The 15,690-nt window shown below is 57.7% G+C and overlaps 1 protein-coding gene across 1 annotated transcript; it reads right to left on the bottom strand.

Annotated features, from left to right (window-relative positions):
- Positions 1-908: 908 nt before the first annotated feature.
- FOXF2 (forkhead box F2) lies at positions 909-5,557 on the bottom strand (the record flags this gene model as incomplete). The annotated part of the gene is made up of 2 exons (XM_080709943.1): positions 909-1,072; positions 4,405-5,557. 2 exons carry the CDS (start codon positions 5,555-5,557, stop codon positions 909-911), a joined length of 1,317 nt encoding a protein of 438 aa, XP_080566069.1.
- Between the last annotated feature and the right edge of the window lie 10,133 nt (positions 5,558-15,690).

Here is a 15,690-nt window from a genome sequence, read left to right on the forward strand (position 1 = left end):
CTCTCTCTCTCGTCTCTCCCCCCGCCCGAGGAGACCCACAATCAGAACCTGGCCTGTATTACTCAAGACACAGACCCCACACCAAGTCAATTATACCAGTTGGGGGCCAGCAGTGTAGAGTTGCAGCAGTGTGGGGCGGGGCTGGCTATGACTCCATCCCTGGGTGCACCCGGAGAGGAAACAGGTCCTTCAAACAACTACTTGTTATATACATTTTATTGGAAAAAAAATTTTTACATCAAAATATCTTGGCAAACTGTAAAAGTATACATAAGTGCAAATATATCCTCCTTTTAAAATACAAGCAAAAGTGTGAGTATACACGAAAATCATAAAAATATCTTTTAAAATATGGTGGTAGGAAACAACCTTGTAAAAATGTGGTATTGTCACAATACTGAGAAACCATCGCGTCCTGAGACAGGATGGATTGGTTCTAAATTCATTTCTTTGTAATAAGTTCTTTGGCACCTGTATCCAAACCGAGCGTTTGGGAGGAGAAAAAAAAAAAAAAGCCCAGAACTCTCTTAATTAGCAAGGAGACAAGATGAGGCTTTCTCGCAATCTTGTGCTTAGCACTGCCTTTTTTGAAAAGCACACGAGTTTTCATAGACAAAGAAAAAACACATACATATACACACAACTTGTCTGCTTCTTTTCAGACCCTGATTAGTGAAGGCAGTGTCCATCCCAGAGTTCCAAGTTTATGTTTTTACACGTGGTAAGGCTCCACTGTCGCCTCTCTCCCTGGGTTTCCTTCTTCCCAGTGGTAGGCGAGTTTCGGGCAAACCAGGGCATTTTCCTGGGCATTCCGGGTAAGTGACAGTGTGCTACTTACAGCTATCCACTTGCACATCCTGGGAGACCATGGCGACTCCTCTCTGCGGCCTCCGCAAGCCTTTCTCCGTTCACATGACGCAGGGCTTAATATCCTGACACACGCTCTGGTGGTGGTGGTGATAATAAGACCCACTAGCGGAGGGATGGAAGGAAGAAATGCCGTTGAAATTGAGGACGAAATCTTTCCGGTCGCACACTGGGGTGGAGTGATGCTGGTAACGGGGCAGTCCCACTGAAAGACAGGAAGAAAAAAAGAGAAAACTTTTCAGACACAAAGCCACCCAGCTGATGAAGGGGAGTGTTATTTTTTTAAATTTTAGTTTACTGTGTTTTATTTTGACTCAGAGTACAAAAGCTGTCCCTGTGTCTTGGGACACTGCTAGGCAAGGAGTGGGATGGGGGGGGGCAGCTCTGTAAGTGTCTCTGAAGTTTCAAATTATTGGTTCCCGGGATGACTCTAGAGTCCTATTTTGGTTTGGTTTTTTGCACATACAAATACACAGTAAAAGATCCTCCCAAAGGGGCTGTGTTTGTATTCCTGGATTCCCCTATCTCTCTGAGGCCTGGGCCAGCGCTTTCTTCTGAGCCTAGTGACACTCCAGTCCTGAGACCACAACACCCAGGCCCCTCAATCCTGGCTGCCTGGAGATATCAGGGCTCTGCCCCCCAAGCCACGAGCATGGCTGCTTTCACCTCTATTTCTGAGCTCTATTTTCCAGCTAATTGGCCCAATCAGAGCAGCATCGAGGAGCAGAAGGGATGGTTCCGGTTTGCGATGGGAGATAATCTCACCTCAAGAAAAACAGACACAAAAGATGAGGGCAGCACTCAATTCCCTTCTGCAGGGATTTTCTCACTTCTAAGAGAAGCCGAGCTTCAGGGACAGAGAACAAGCTCTTCTGTGTGAGGCCCCTGGGGTGGCAAGAAGAGCTGGGACCGGCAGGCAAGGACCAGGCCTGCGCCAGCTCTGTGAGAAAGACTCCTCACCCTGGGCCTGAGCCCAGCCCCTCGGGGCTCCGACCCGCCACCCTCTTTTGCTTTTGCTTTCTGGGCACCTCTGAGCCCCGGGGTCAAATCAGCGTGGGGCGTCCAGAAGGCCTGGGGCCTTAGCGTCTCCAGCCTAGAACTTTCTCTGTGCGTGCTGCAGAAGGCCCATTTATCTGGGTCCTTTCTAGTCACCCTAGGGGTGTGGGCAGCCAGGTCTACGTAGTTTTTCAGTGAAGAAAACCATGCGGGAGGCATGGAGACTGGGGCTCCGCTATCTATCCTCCTACGAAAGGACCAGGCTGCGCCTTGGCGGGTGACTGGGCCAGTGTGCACCCAATCTACCAAGAGCTGCCCTGCCTTCATAAAACAGTCCCTGGCCCGTGCGGGGGTCCCCGGGGTGTGCCTGTCTCTCTGCACACAGGTGCCTTCTCTGAGCGCTTTAAATAAAGCAGGTCATGGCGCCAGTTCCAGGACCACAAAATAGCAGCCTGGCAGGACCCAGGACCCAGCAAAGCGCTCATCCTTTGGACCGCAGGCCGCTGTTGGGCGCTTAATTGTGCGGCCAGGACGACCAAAGACTCGCAGGATGGAAAGAAAACCTCGGGGACCGAGTGGCCCGGGCGGGTAGCATCGCACGCCTTCCCCCAAGCACTCCGGGCCAAGGTCGCCGGGCCCCAGAACCGGGGGCTGAGCCGGAGGAGGGAGACCGGTGCTGTGCGCGTCCAAGTGCTCTGCGGAGCTGTGTGCTCAGTACCGGGCGCCCTCCACCCGCGGCCTCGGCTCTTCTAGTCTCTCGGCAGGGTCTGGCCATCCTGCGGGGGGGGGGGGGGCGCCCCCAACCCCGCGCCACAGGCCTCGGAGCTCCTGGCCCGCTCCTCCTCGGAAGCCCCGACTCTGGCCCTCCTCGGGAGATGTCAACAAAGGAGAAAACTCCAGAGGTGGGACAAGAAGAAGGGGACAGAAGTAAGGAGAACGTCTCCCGGTGAGGCCCGAGCTATCCGCTCCGGGGCTCGGCCCGGAGGGAGCGGGAGGGCCTGGGCCGCCGGCTCTCACTTTCCCCCCAAAGAATCCTGGCTCCGGCCTGGGCCTGGGTGACCGAGGGCGGCCTCGCAGGAGGGCCAGGAGGGGCTTTCCTGCCCACCCTTTGTTTCTTCCTAGAGCACTATTTCCTGGCGCTGGGAAGCTCGAGTCTGGGTTCAAGTTGAGCAGGGCCTGCTGAGGGAGGAGGGTGTCCAGCGGCGCCGCCGGGAGAGGAGCCGGAGGGCCGGGCGCAGAGGGCCCAGCAGGCCGGCGAGAGGCAGGCAGGCTCCAGCCAGCCGGTGCCCGGGAGATTGACAGCCAGCGAGGGTGGGGGGAGAAGAGGGGAGGGTAGTCTGTATTGGTTACTTGTTGAAATTCCCATAAAATTGAACAAGACTCCTCTCTCGGTGGGTTAAGTCAGGCTAAAGTCCTCTCTGGTGTGGTCCTGTCCAGACTGTCTTTGTTTAGTTAACCTCTGAGACCCGCGTTTAAAAGGCCTATTTGGGAAATTTCTCTGCCCGAGGAACCAACATCTTTTGCCCATTTCTGGGTTTTCTGTCTCCTCTAATGCACTCTGGAACACAGGGGCAGGAACTTATAAAGTTTGTACCACCCCGTGTAGCCCGGTATCATCGGGGCAAGAGACAAGTTCGAGGGATGGCACTTTGGGGCAGACTCCCCGATTTTAATCCACAGCCCCTGCCTGGGAGGGGTTAATACAGGTTTATCCCTGCTCTCTAGATAAAGCTGGCCAAATATTCCGATTCTCTCCCCCATCCCTCCTCCCACCTTTCACTGCTTACACAAGTCAATAAATTTTCATAATCTGCAGCCCACACAATATAAACCAGCCGCAGTACAAGCAGCCTCCGGGCACAGGGGAATTTCTCGGGTAGCCACACCACAGCTTCAGGTCCTGGGGCTGAGGACACACTCCTGTGTCCTCCACCGGGGTCTGCCGTGCATGGGGGCTCCCCAGCAGCTTGGGGGCCTCTTGGCACTGCCTGTCCTTGAAGTGAGAGGCCCTGGGACCCAGCTTTGCCCTGCTCTCCTCTCAATGTCCGCTCAGCTAAGAGCCCCTCCCTACCCCACACGCTCCAGAGTACAAAACATCTCCCTTTCTGACATTTCCTTTTCCACAAAAGCACAGCAAAACTTTTAAAAAGGACCCAAGGAACCAGATATCCTTCCCTGGAGGTTCCCAAAAGACCCCAGACCTTCTCTCAAAGCGAAGTCAGGACTGCACTGGGAAACCCAAAGCCCACGGGGACCCCTACTTGGGTCCAGGAAGGCGCCGTCCTCCTGAAAGCTGGGAAAATCTGGAGTCTTAGCTCCCGGCCACGGGTGCCCAGAAAGGGTCCTAGGGTCCAGACCTTCACCGGCCCCCACGAATAAGCAACCAGCTAGCTCTCCAGCATCGCTCCTCCCAGCGCCCTCGGACCCCAAGTTGCTGGGTCTCTAAGGGAGCGGCCTTAGCGCTGGGCCCGGGGTCCCAGAGATGAGGCTTCCCAGCCAGCCGGGCGCGCGGCGGGGGTGGGGAGGGGGGAGCCTCCTTACCTGAGAGGTCCTCGCGAGCATTCTGGTGCAAGTAGCTCTGCTCCAGCGAGTAGGACGACACGCCGGAGTGCAGGCCCGCGGGGGCCGCGGGGTTGCTGCTGGGCGTCAGCGCGGGCGGCTGCTTGAGGTAAGGCGAGGCGCCGGGCGAGCTCCAGTGCGCCGCGGGGCTCGTGTAGGGCGAGTGGCACTCGATGGCGCTCGCCACGGCCGGGGACGAGGGCACCGGGCTGCTGCTGCTCTCCGGCCCGTAGTCCCCGCCGCCGCCGCCGCCGCCGCCGCCGCCGCCGCCGCCGGCCGCCCCGACGCCGCCGGGCCCCGCGGGCACGGGGCAGCTGGCCATGTAGGTGGAGCCCGGGTTGGGCGACATGTGCGGGACGTGGTGGTGGTGGTGGTGGTGGTGGTGCGGGTGCGCGTGGCCCGGGGCGCCCGCGCCCGCGTCGTAGCCCGCGGGCATCATGTCGAGGCCGCCGTAGCCGCCCTGGCCGGGGCAGCCCAGCGGCGCCGCCGGGGGCGCCTGGAAGTCGAAGCCCTGGGGCAGCAGCGAGGCCCCGAAGCCCAGGCCGCTGACCACGCGGTGGTACATGGGCTTGAGCGCCTGGCACTTCCTCCGGAACCCGCGCGGCCGGCGGCGGAACGAGCCCTCCTCGAACATGAACTCGCTGGCCGGGTCGATGGTCCAGTAGTGGCCCTTGCCCGGCCGCCCGAGCCCCTTGGGCAGCTTGATGAAGCACTCGTTGAGCGAGAGGTTGTGGCGCACCGAGTTCTTCCAGCCCTGGTAGGCGCCGCGGAAGAAGGGGAAGCGCGCCTGCAGGAACTGGTAGATCTCGCTCAGCGTCAGGCGCTTGCTGGGCGAGCTCTGGATGGCCATCACGATGAGCGCGATGTACGAGTAGGGCGGCTTCTCGGGCCGCCGCAGCCCCGAGCTCGCCTTCTTGCCGCCGCCCGCGGCCCCCGCCGCCCCGGGGCCGCCGCCGCCCGCCGCGCCCTTGCAGGACGAGCCGGCGGCGGGGGCGGGCGCGGCGGGCGCGGCCGGGGCGGGGGTCTCCAGCGCGGCGGCGGCGGCGGCGGCGGGCGGGCTCAGCAGCGCGGCCTGGAGCGCGCCGGGGCCCGGGCTGCACGCGCGGCGGGGCGGCGGCGCGCCCTCGGTGGTCATCGGGGGCCCCCGGAGCGCGGCCGGGCCTGGGGGGGGGGGCGCGCCCCGGGCCGGGGGCGCGGGCGCCGGAGCCGAGTGGGCGCAGAAGCCGGGGCGTGCGCCCTCGCCCGCCGCCCGGGCTGCAGCCGCGGCCGCTCGGGGCCCGCGCTTCGGCGGCGCCGCTCAGCTGCGCTGCGGCTCCCGGCGAGGGCGGCGGCGGCGGGCCCCGCGCATCCCTCTCCGGCGCCCCGGACCGCCGCGCGCGGCTCGCACCCCCGGGACGGCCCGACGTCTCCCTTCGGGATCGCTGCTCGTCTGTCTCTCGGACTTCCTCCCTCCCGCGCCCTCCCCGGCCGCCGCCCTCCCTCCCGCGCTCCCTCCCTCCCTCCCCCCTACCCCGCCCGGCCCCCTCCCCGCTCGGGCCGCCGCGCGCTCCCCGTCCCCTCCCAACCTGGAGGTCCGCTCCCTTTCCGAACGCCCGCCTCGCTCTCCAGGGCCCCCCCCCCTCGCTCTTTTAATCCCCCCTCCGAGCCCCTTTCTCCTTCCCCACCCACCCCCTTTCCGAAGGAGGGATCCCCGGACCAGCTCACTTTGGGCTAGAAGGACGCCCCCCACCCCTGGCAAAACTCCACTCCCCGGGACTTTATGGGACCGCTCTCCTGGCCCCTTCCAGCAGCCCCAGCTACGCATCCCAGAAACCGGCCCACCCCCGGGAGAGGACCCACCCCTCCTCCCTTCCCCGTCCCCTCCCCCCTTCCTCCCGCAGGCCCGGCCCCGGCCGAGCGGGGCTGCCGCGGGTGCCGCCGCCTCCCGGAGCCTCCCCAGCCGCCTTCCCCTGGGTGCCCGAGCTGACACCATCTGTCAACTTCATTTAGACATTGCCGCCCCCAGCCACTCGCCAGGGTGCCAGAAGCCCAAAGGTAACGTGCCAATCCCCCCCCCCTCCCTCTCTCTCTCTCTCTCTCTCTCTCTCTCTCTCTCTCTCTCTCTCTCTCTCTCTCTCTCGCAGGGCCTGCGGGCTCCGGATCGTTGTTTGAGTGGAGGGCTTTCGCGGGGCGCCTCGGGGTTGGGGACCCCTCCGGGAACTTTGACCCAAAGAGGAGTTTGAAAATGGGGGAGGAGGAATCTGGCTAAATTTTAGAGACCCCAACGACCCGGGTTGAATGGGACTCCTGTTTGCGTGGAACTCCACTTCCTTTTCGTTTTCCAACTTCATGTTCTGTTTAAAACAAAAATAAAAAGGGCAGCAAGAAAGCCCACCCGGAGATAAGCGAGATCGCCGTATTCAGATTCAGTCCCGGAGCAGCGGTCCGGGTCAGCTCCTCAGTCTCCTGGTGCCCACCCCGACTGTGCCATCTCCGCGCTAACTTCTGTCCCAGAACCCTCTATCTCTGCTCCTTCTTCTCTCTGTAAGATGTACCCTCGGGAGAAATCATTTCCAATGAGACCCGACAGTTAGTTATTGGATTACACGTGTAGGGAAATGTAGTCTGACCCGGAGTAGGGGCTGGGAAGCCTGGGGGCCCAGCCAGAGGCCTGGAGCAGGCTGGGCCGGACACGGGCTGCCCCGGGGAGGCAATGCAGACCTGGGGACCCCTCTGCCTGTACCCCAAGCTGCAAGGGTGTGTGCTGGGGAGCTGGGCGGGGGCCCGAAAGAGAAGGGCAGATTGCAAAGACACAGGTCAGTAGATCCTAGGTGGAGGGGTAGCTAGCCCTTGGGACTGGCACCAGCTCAGCTTCCCCTGGACTGCGGGGGTAAACTGGTGGCTGGTGGGTCTGTGGAAGCAGCGGAGGAGAGGGCGGGGTGGGCAGGGGAGGGGGAGGGGAGCAGGGGGCTGGGCTGGGGCTGGTCCCAGACAGTGACCTGAAGTTGAGTAGAAGCAGGCTTTTTCCATCAAACCCGGCCTGGATACCACACACGGAGACCGCGTGTCAGTTTACTGCCCCGAGCCCGGCTCCTTTTCCCTAAGCTCCACAGTAATTAGACAAAGAAAACCTAAATTAGCTGAACAGGCGTGGACAGCTTCCTCCAGAGCACCCCTGGTGCCTACATGGGAATGTGTCCGAAAATGGTCTGATTGTAACCAAAAGTCAGCTAAGAAAACACTACCAATCCGAACTCAGTTTACCGCTCGTTTCAAAAAGAGAGAGAGAGAGAGAGAGAGAGAGAGAGAGAGAGAGAGAGACAAAAGTCACTCTTTTCTGAAAGGAATGTTTTGATTGGGTTGGGTTGGGGGGTTGCGTTTATTTCTACTTTCTAAGAATTTCTTTCTGACTGACTGGTTGGTGTGAGCTTTGCGGGGGGGGGGGACAGGTCTCCATTTATTTCATAGAGAAATCATGAAATAAAATCCTCCCCCCCCCCCGGGCCTGGGATAATTTAAAAGTAAGTCAGTAAATCTGGAAGTAAATATATGCTCACTAAGTCAGTTCTCTCAGTGTCTGAAAATAATGACAAATAAAAAGAAATTGGAAGAGGGAGGGTGGTAGTAGCTGAAAAGAACTCTGGTCACCTAGACTGCAGTGTGAGTCTGGGCTGTAAGTGGGGGGGAGGAAGACAGTCACCTCATTTGTCCCTGGGGTGGGGTGGGTGCGATGGGCTTTGGGAACTTTTAGAAAGTTCGTACCTTTGTTATTTAGTCACAGATCCTCTCTGAATTTTTGCACCTTGGAATTTTAGGTCTCTTTGGTCCTGGGTGGGCAGGAAGGGGGTACCTGCTTTAAGAGAGGCCTGTAAAGGCTTTAGAACCTCAAGACTGAAGAATAAAAGCTAGGGCACCTTAAAGATGCCTTACCATCTAGACAGGGCTAGAAATCACCTTTGATGCCAGCAGTTCTCAGTTTGGAGCCCGGGATTCCTCTGACATTGGGTGAGGCGCTCTGGAGTCTGTTGCCACACACAAAAAAACTTTCAGTTTGCCTGGGATCGTAGGGAATTTGCAGGTCCTCAGTGTAAACATCTCTCCTCTAAGCATCTTTTTGACTTTACCAAATCAGCTAGTTAAATAATGAGGGTTTTTTTTTAAGGCTTCCTTCTCCAACCAAGCAACAATGGTATCCCTTTTTACCTAAATTCTCTAACCTTGTAAGAAATCCATTTTACAATCGGTTGCGTGTAACAGGGCCCCAGTAAGGTCCTGGAAAGGCATTGGGCTTTGAAGAGAGGTTAGGGCCTGATTTGAAGCCTGATTTCTCTCCAAGGATGTAGATGCTGACCCATAGACAGGGCTGCCCTCAGGAAGTCATGAAGCTTGTGACATTCTTGGGTTATTGAGCAGAAAGGGTTCATCTCCAAAACTCTCTCCTGTCAGTTCCACTGGGAGAGGCTGCCTAAGATGACCTGCCACAAGTCCTCTGTGGGCTAGTGATCCAGCTGGCCTAGCGTGGGGGCCCAGGACTCCAAATTCAGTGCTTCTCTCTCTCCCTGGCAGGAAAACCTCTCTGAGCTTTGTTTTCTCGGCACAAATCTACCGGATTAACTTACAATAGTTGTGATAACACATTATGTCAAATTATTTTGCCTGGGGAGAATATCACTTTCTGATGTATTTTATAGGCGTTATTTTTTTTATTTGTCTATTATTTGGGTGGTGTTGGTGATGGAATCCAGGGCTTCATGAATTCTAAACAGGCACTCTACCACTGAGCTGCACCCCCCCACCCCCAAACCCCAGCCCGGCAGAGACGGTTTAAAAGGAAAGCTGTATTTGCAGGTGAAATGCAGCTTACTTATGTCTCTTGGAGTTCTTTCCTTCCTTATGGCGTGAACTCTTCTCTGGTCGTTTTCTAAATAACCAAAACCTTGAGTTTTATTTCCCTTACTGGAAGGAAAGGTATGATTTATTTAAACGATTCTAGATTGGCCCAGGGAGTTTGATTTTGTTTAACCAGAAATACACAGCCTCGAGGGAGGAGGATGGACCTCTCTGCACGCGGGTTTGGTTGACTGTCTCCTTGTGGGGCTGAGGGCTCCTTTCTGGCTGGCTCCAAACCTTTCAATCCCGCCCCTGATCCAACGCAAGGGAATGTAAACTTCGGGAAGCTTGGGTTTCTCCTATTTTGCTCTGTAATCGGCGTTTTATTCTAGGAAATCTCTTCCTTATTGCGGTTTAAGTCTTCGGTTCTTCGCCTGCCTCTTCTGCTTGGTGGGTTTTACTTGAGATGGCGCAGACTAAACCGGTTACGGACAGGAGAGACAGACGCCTCTGCGGGGAGGGGTGCTTTTTGCGCCGCGGCACCCAGTTCGCCTCCCCTGCTCCTGGGCCGGGGCGGAGGAAGCCTTATCCCTGCTCATTCCGAAAGGGACTAAGGCTTTCACGCGTGGTTTAGATGCTGAGTTAGGGTGGGTAGGGGATTCTTGAACTCTCGTGAAGCCTTTCTAAATGTACAGGGAGGGAACTCATTGCTGGGGCCTATGGGTGTCCGAATGACTGAGGAATCTGTGTGAAAATACCAGCACGCACCCCGCAGAGGCCTCTCGGAAAAACTTAAACTCATCATAGAAAATCCGGCCGGGAGCAGCATTATTAGGTGGGTGCCCGGACGCAGGGATTGGCGAGGAAGGGGAAGGGAATTTTACACCTCTCCAGGCGCCTGCACCTCTCTCTCCATTCAAGGACCCCCCCCCCCAACCCCAGACCTCCGGCCGGGTCTGAACAACAGGCACCCAATTCCGAATGTTTATTTGGACCGATTCTTCCGCTCTACAAACGCTTGTGTCTCCGGACAATCTCCCTTTACAGCCACCTTCTAGAGAGATCTGCTGATAGCCCTCGCAGCTCCTGGGCTTGGCTGTAGGCACGACTTGGTGACCCACTTGGCCAGATCTGAGTGTTGCTGGAGAGGGAGGAGAAAGGCCCTGTCGACCCAGGCCCCCACAAATCTTTCCTTTCCCCCTCTCAACTTTGGAAAGCCCCCAGGAACCAGCCCTCAAGTCTGCCCCAGCTCAGAGCAGATGCACAGTACCAGCCAGGAACCGCGGAGACTGACCCTACACCCACTGTGTGGAAGGGTAGAGGGGTCACGGGTGTGTGTGTGTGTGTGTGTGTGTGTGTGTGTGTGTGTGTAATAGGTTCCTATAGGGCGATCTGCTCCCCCTTAAAAGGCAGAGCAAAGGAGCCTGGGCTGGAGCCTGTTTCCCCAAGGGGTGGGCGCCACTAAAAGAAAATAAGTAGTTTTCCCGCACCTCCTATTTCTGGAGGCCCCTGGGGTGCTGCTGTCTCTTGACATGGTAATTCTGCATCCACTGTGCATCTGAGAGGGAAGTACCCCATCTTTGGGGATGGGTCTTTGGAGATGACGTGGAAACCAACCAGTAGGCGCCAACCTGCCTCTTGGGAGTGGGTGAGCAGAGAGGGGCCCTGAGGACCCTGAAGCTCTGGGCCCTTCTCCCAATCCCCCTGGCTGTGCCCCCTTCCTGGCGACCCCTGACAACTCGTGCCTCTAACTTCATCCAGAGGCCTAGGGCCTCTGCCTTCTGCCCACCTTCTCGGGCTTGGAAAAGAGGTGCTTAGGCCTGGAATCCTCTCGGGGTGCAGAACCCGGGAGGGTGAGCTCGGACGGCGGTGAAAGGCACCGACCCAACGCGCCCGGAGGTCTCGAGGCGGCGGGGCTGCCCGGGCGGGCGGGGAGAGGGGAGGCCGCCGGCGGTGGGCCGGCTCCCGGGACGCGCCCTGGAGGTCCCAACCCAGGCTCGGGCGGGTTTTCATCTCCTGTCTGGCCTGTCTCCTCTCCCCCTCCCCTCCCTTCCCCCCAAATAAATAAATATCTCCGAGGGCCGCGGACTCTGCGGGGCGCCGGGCCCTGCGCGCCCGGGGCGAACGATGAACTTCCTGGCGCATCTGAACCCCGCGGCCGTCCACCCGCCGAGCGCAGGATATGGGGCGCGCTCGCTTCTCTTCAGAAAAGGAAACGTAGCTCTTCCAAAAATATAAATCAGCGCTGACGTCCAAATATTTCTTTTGTCCTCCAGCATCCTCTGTGGGGATAAATAAAACGTGCCCGGCGCCCAGCGGCCGACTAGGGACCTCGGGGCGCCCAGGCGCCGCCTCCGGAGAGCTGGCTTTGGGGAGACCCCTCCCCTCATTTCTCTCCATCACCCTGGCTATGCCCGGGATGGGGTGCCCGGCCTGACCCTCTGTCGCCAAACCCAGAAGGAAAGCAGAGAGGGTGGGACCCGGCGCTGGCGGGAGGGGGAAGGGAGCGCCTCTGGGGGGCTGCAGCCCAGAGGTCCTTTGGTGGCTTAGGTGAGCTGGGGTCCCAAGGTACCTCTCCAGGCCTGTTTTCACTTCCCCTCCCAGCCCTCCCCCCCCCCCAGGGGGCTCCTGACCCGGGGAGGTCCACGTTTGGGGCCCAAAACACCCTAACTAGGGAGGTCTCAGAGGACTCTGGAGAATCCAGGCTCTGCAGCATCGGAGGCCTAAGGCTGGGCTTGGTCCTCTGTCCTCCAGCCAGCCAGACCATGGCCGGGGCTTGAGCTCAGCTTTGCCCCAGCCCCGAGCCCCCCCAGGAGTACCTTCTCCACTTCCCACAGGGTTTCCATGGGGGCTTGGAAAAGAGATGCAACTGGGCGGCAGGGAGTCCTTCAAATGTTCCCAGTGGAGAGGAAATAAAGGGGCATCATTTATTTATTTTTATTTATTTATTGGGGATGAAATCCAGGGGCATTCTACTTCCAAGCTACACCCCCCCCAGCCCTATTTTTTTTGTCTTTATTTGGAAGCAGAGTCTCACTGAGTTGCAAAGGGCCTCGCTAAGTAGCTGAGGCTGGCTTCAACCCGGAATCCTCCTGTGCCATCCTCCCAAATGGTGAGATTACAAGTGTGTGCCACCATGCCCAGCTTAGGCATCATTTATTTTGAATGAAGAAAAGTGTGTCTTGCATCTCCCCTCTTTTTCTGGTTCGCCAGACACCGTGGCCCCGGGACCCCAATACCCTTTCCCCTGTCCTTTTATCCCCAATATAGCATCCTGCAGGCGCAGCGGAGGCGGGGTGCACGAGGCCAACTGCAAGGCTTCCGCCCTTCCAGGCCAGAAGTCCCCACCTGCCCGGGCCCCCTGGTCTCCTCTGGCTCCCTCCTGCCCCCCTGGCTGCGGGTTTGCGGTTCCAGGTTGGGCCTCTGGCTCACCACCCCCTCTCTCCAGGGGGGTCTTTATTGATGAGCTGCCTCAAAAGCCCCCGCCCAGAACACCCCGGAGGGTTTAGACAATCCATCACCCACCACTTGGAGAATGCTTCCTCCCTTTCAAACACAATCCTCGCACACCAGAGGGCTGCGGCGGGGCGGGGGGGGGGCGCGCTTTAAAAGAGCACAGCTATATAATCCCCGTCAAAGCCGTCCCGCAACCTTTCGGAAACAGGGACCCGGGCCAAAAGTCCCTCGGGATGATTTACGCGGCCCCCCTCGCCCTCTCCCCCACCACCCACTCCACTCTTCCCTGCTTCTCCGGCAGTCCCGCGGGCCGCACGGCCACGCACACCCCTGATCCGCGTGGAATGCCAGCCCCGAAGGCCCCTCCGTGGGTAGCTCGTATTTCACGAGAAGATAAAAGCGCTTTTCTTTGTGGGATCCAAGAGGAAGGGAGAACGGGGACCTGGCCGCCTTGATTTTGAGGTCTGGACACTGTGCTCTCGTTGGTGGAGTAGGGTGAACCGGGAAGGCCAATAATGGCCCTTTGGAGTCGCCAAATTAAGCGTCACCTTCCCTTTCTTTGAAAGCCCTCGGATTTTGCGGTCTTGGGGGCCGCGCCTCGGTTTAGCCTTAGGCTGCAGTAGTTCCTCTGCTTCCCGCTGGGTGGCGCCAGGCTCTCGGAAATCGCGGCCGGCGGGGCAGCCCAGCGCACGGTGCATCTAGGCGCGGGGTTGGGGGGGGGGCTCCACCTGCTCCCGGTGGCCAGGTTTCCCCAGCCCCTGCCACCCTGGTCCCACTTCTGGCCCGAGGATGGCCAGTGTTTGGTCCTCAGATGGACATACCCCCCAATATTGTCTGTCGCTCATCTCTGGGTCAGGCACTTGGGGGGCACACCCTACTTTTCTACCCGGAGTCTCCAAGTCCCAGTATCAGGCGAAAACGAGCCAGATTTTCGATAACCCTCTACCGGAACTCTGGCTTCTCCGGGCCTTTCGGGAAAATGCGGAATTGAGCTCGGTGATTTTGGTTCCCCCAAACAAGCCAGGGGCAAGGGGCGCTGTGTCTTCATTTTTAAGTTAGACCGCAGAACCTGGGACTCTCCTGCTCTGCCGAAGAAAACGAACAAACGAAAGAAGAGCCGCGGAGCTTTGGGAGAAGTCGGCTCCCGTGGGTGCCGCCGCGGCGCCCCCAGGGAAGGTCCTGCACCTCGGCTCCATTGCTTCACAGTCTTTTCATCTGGTGTTGAGTGTGTGCCTTCACGCTCACGACCTCTCACTCTTTTTAGCGAAGGGGGGCACTTGCAGCTCCCTGAATTTGTGCTGGTGAAAATCTGCAAGATAAAGGGAAACTTTGGGGGCGGGCAGGCAGCAAGGTGGGCTCCTCCGTCGGCGCTGGGCTTGGGACCGGAGGCTGAGGTATCTACCACCCGCTGGCCTTCCTCTGAAGCCTGGTGTCTACTGACGGACGGACGGGGCTTCCTGTTTTATGAAACACACACACACACACACACACACACACACACACACACACACACGACGTTCTCCATAGCAACGATTTAAAAAATCCCCTAAAATGAGCTGAATCGAGGTAAACCTCACAAACAATAAAACACATCTGTTCAAAGTGGAACGGCTGAGTCTTCCTGTTTGTCTGTTTGAATGTTACTATGAAATGTTTCAGAGCACAACAGGGCTGCGGAGAGAGTGTCCAATCCCCGGCGCACTCAGCCCCTCCAAGAAACAGTTGCCAAGGCTTTGCCACGCTCACTTCAGTCTCGGTTTCCCTGTCTTGCGAGCAAATCTAGACATCATACTTTGAAAATGCACCTTAGGACTTCTCCACCCCGACCTCGAGTGTAGCTCTCTGGTACCCAGGATTCCATTTTGATGAAGACAAACCTTCTCTTTGGGGGGGGGGAGTGTCAAAATGAGGGACGGGACCTTGTATATTTTACTCACAGAATCCTCTCCCCTGATTGACTTTAAGCCCTGATTAGAAGTCGGAGCTTCCCTGGGGCTGCAGAATCCAGGGAGAGGCTGACAACCCCCCCCCACACACACCACCCTGGAAGCTGGGTTCGTGCTGTCAGTTCCCCAGGGCAAAGCGCTGGTCTGTGTCTTCCCTAGGCTAGCGTCTACCCCCACTGCCCACACACAAGACAGGGCAAGGGCCAGAACCTATGTGTCCTTTGAAAATATCTATAGGTTGTGTGTGTGTGTGTGTGTGTGTGTGTGTGTGTGTGTGTTCACGCACACACTTATACACGTGAACCATATGGCATTTTCCAAATTGTTTACTCACACTGAAGCTAGCCATGGAAAAATACCTCATATTGTTGGTACCTATGGGAGCACTTTGGACTGAGCTGGAGGAGCACAGGGATCTGGGAAGTGGCCGGGAAGGCGCAGATTGGCCTGATTCACGGCCCCCACCCCCACTCCCAGAACGCAACTATTTCATAAATACTTGTTGGCCTGTCTGATTTTTTGACTCCCTTGACAATGCATCCTTAGCCTTTTTTCGGCAGATTCTCTCTGCAGTCCTCAGCAGCTGGGGGCTAGGTGGTGGCGGTGGATAGCCCTAAACTTATATTTCCACAGTTGCACCTGCTCCCTGGGACTTTGGGCAAGTCACTTAATGTCTCGAGGTTTGGGGTTCAAATTTTTTTTGGGGGGGGTAAGACGGGAATAATGCAAATAAAATAATATCGCCCCCTTCCATGGCGACTATAAAGTTGAAATAACGGTTGTAAAAGGTATCAACATTCTGACATATACACACATGTATACTGTTAGCTTTGGCCCAATCCAATAAAAGCCGGGTTTAGTTTTAAGACACCCCGTAGGTCCCCTGGACACTTGGGATCAATTCTTCCTGGACAATGTCTTCTATGCACGTTTGCAGAGCTGGGTCTGTTGTCTGCAGGGTAGACGCTTCTGCAGGCTGGGATCCCCGAGGTCCGCGGTCCGGGTGTTTGGGGGGCTCTGAAGGGCGAATTCTGGAGGATGGAGGAGGGGATGTTTC

This window comes from Muscardinus avellanarius, assembly GCF_963383645.1.
Source record: "Muscardinus avellanarius genome assembly, chromosome: 14".
Lineage (NCBI taxonomy): Eukaryota > Metazoa > Chordata > Mammalia > Rodentia > Gliridae > Muscardinus > Muscardinus avellanarius.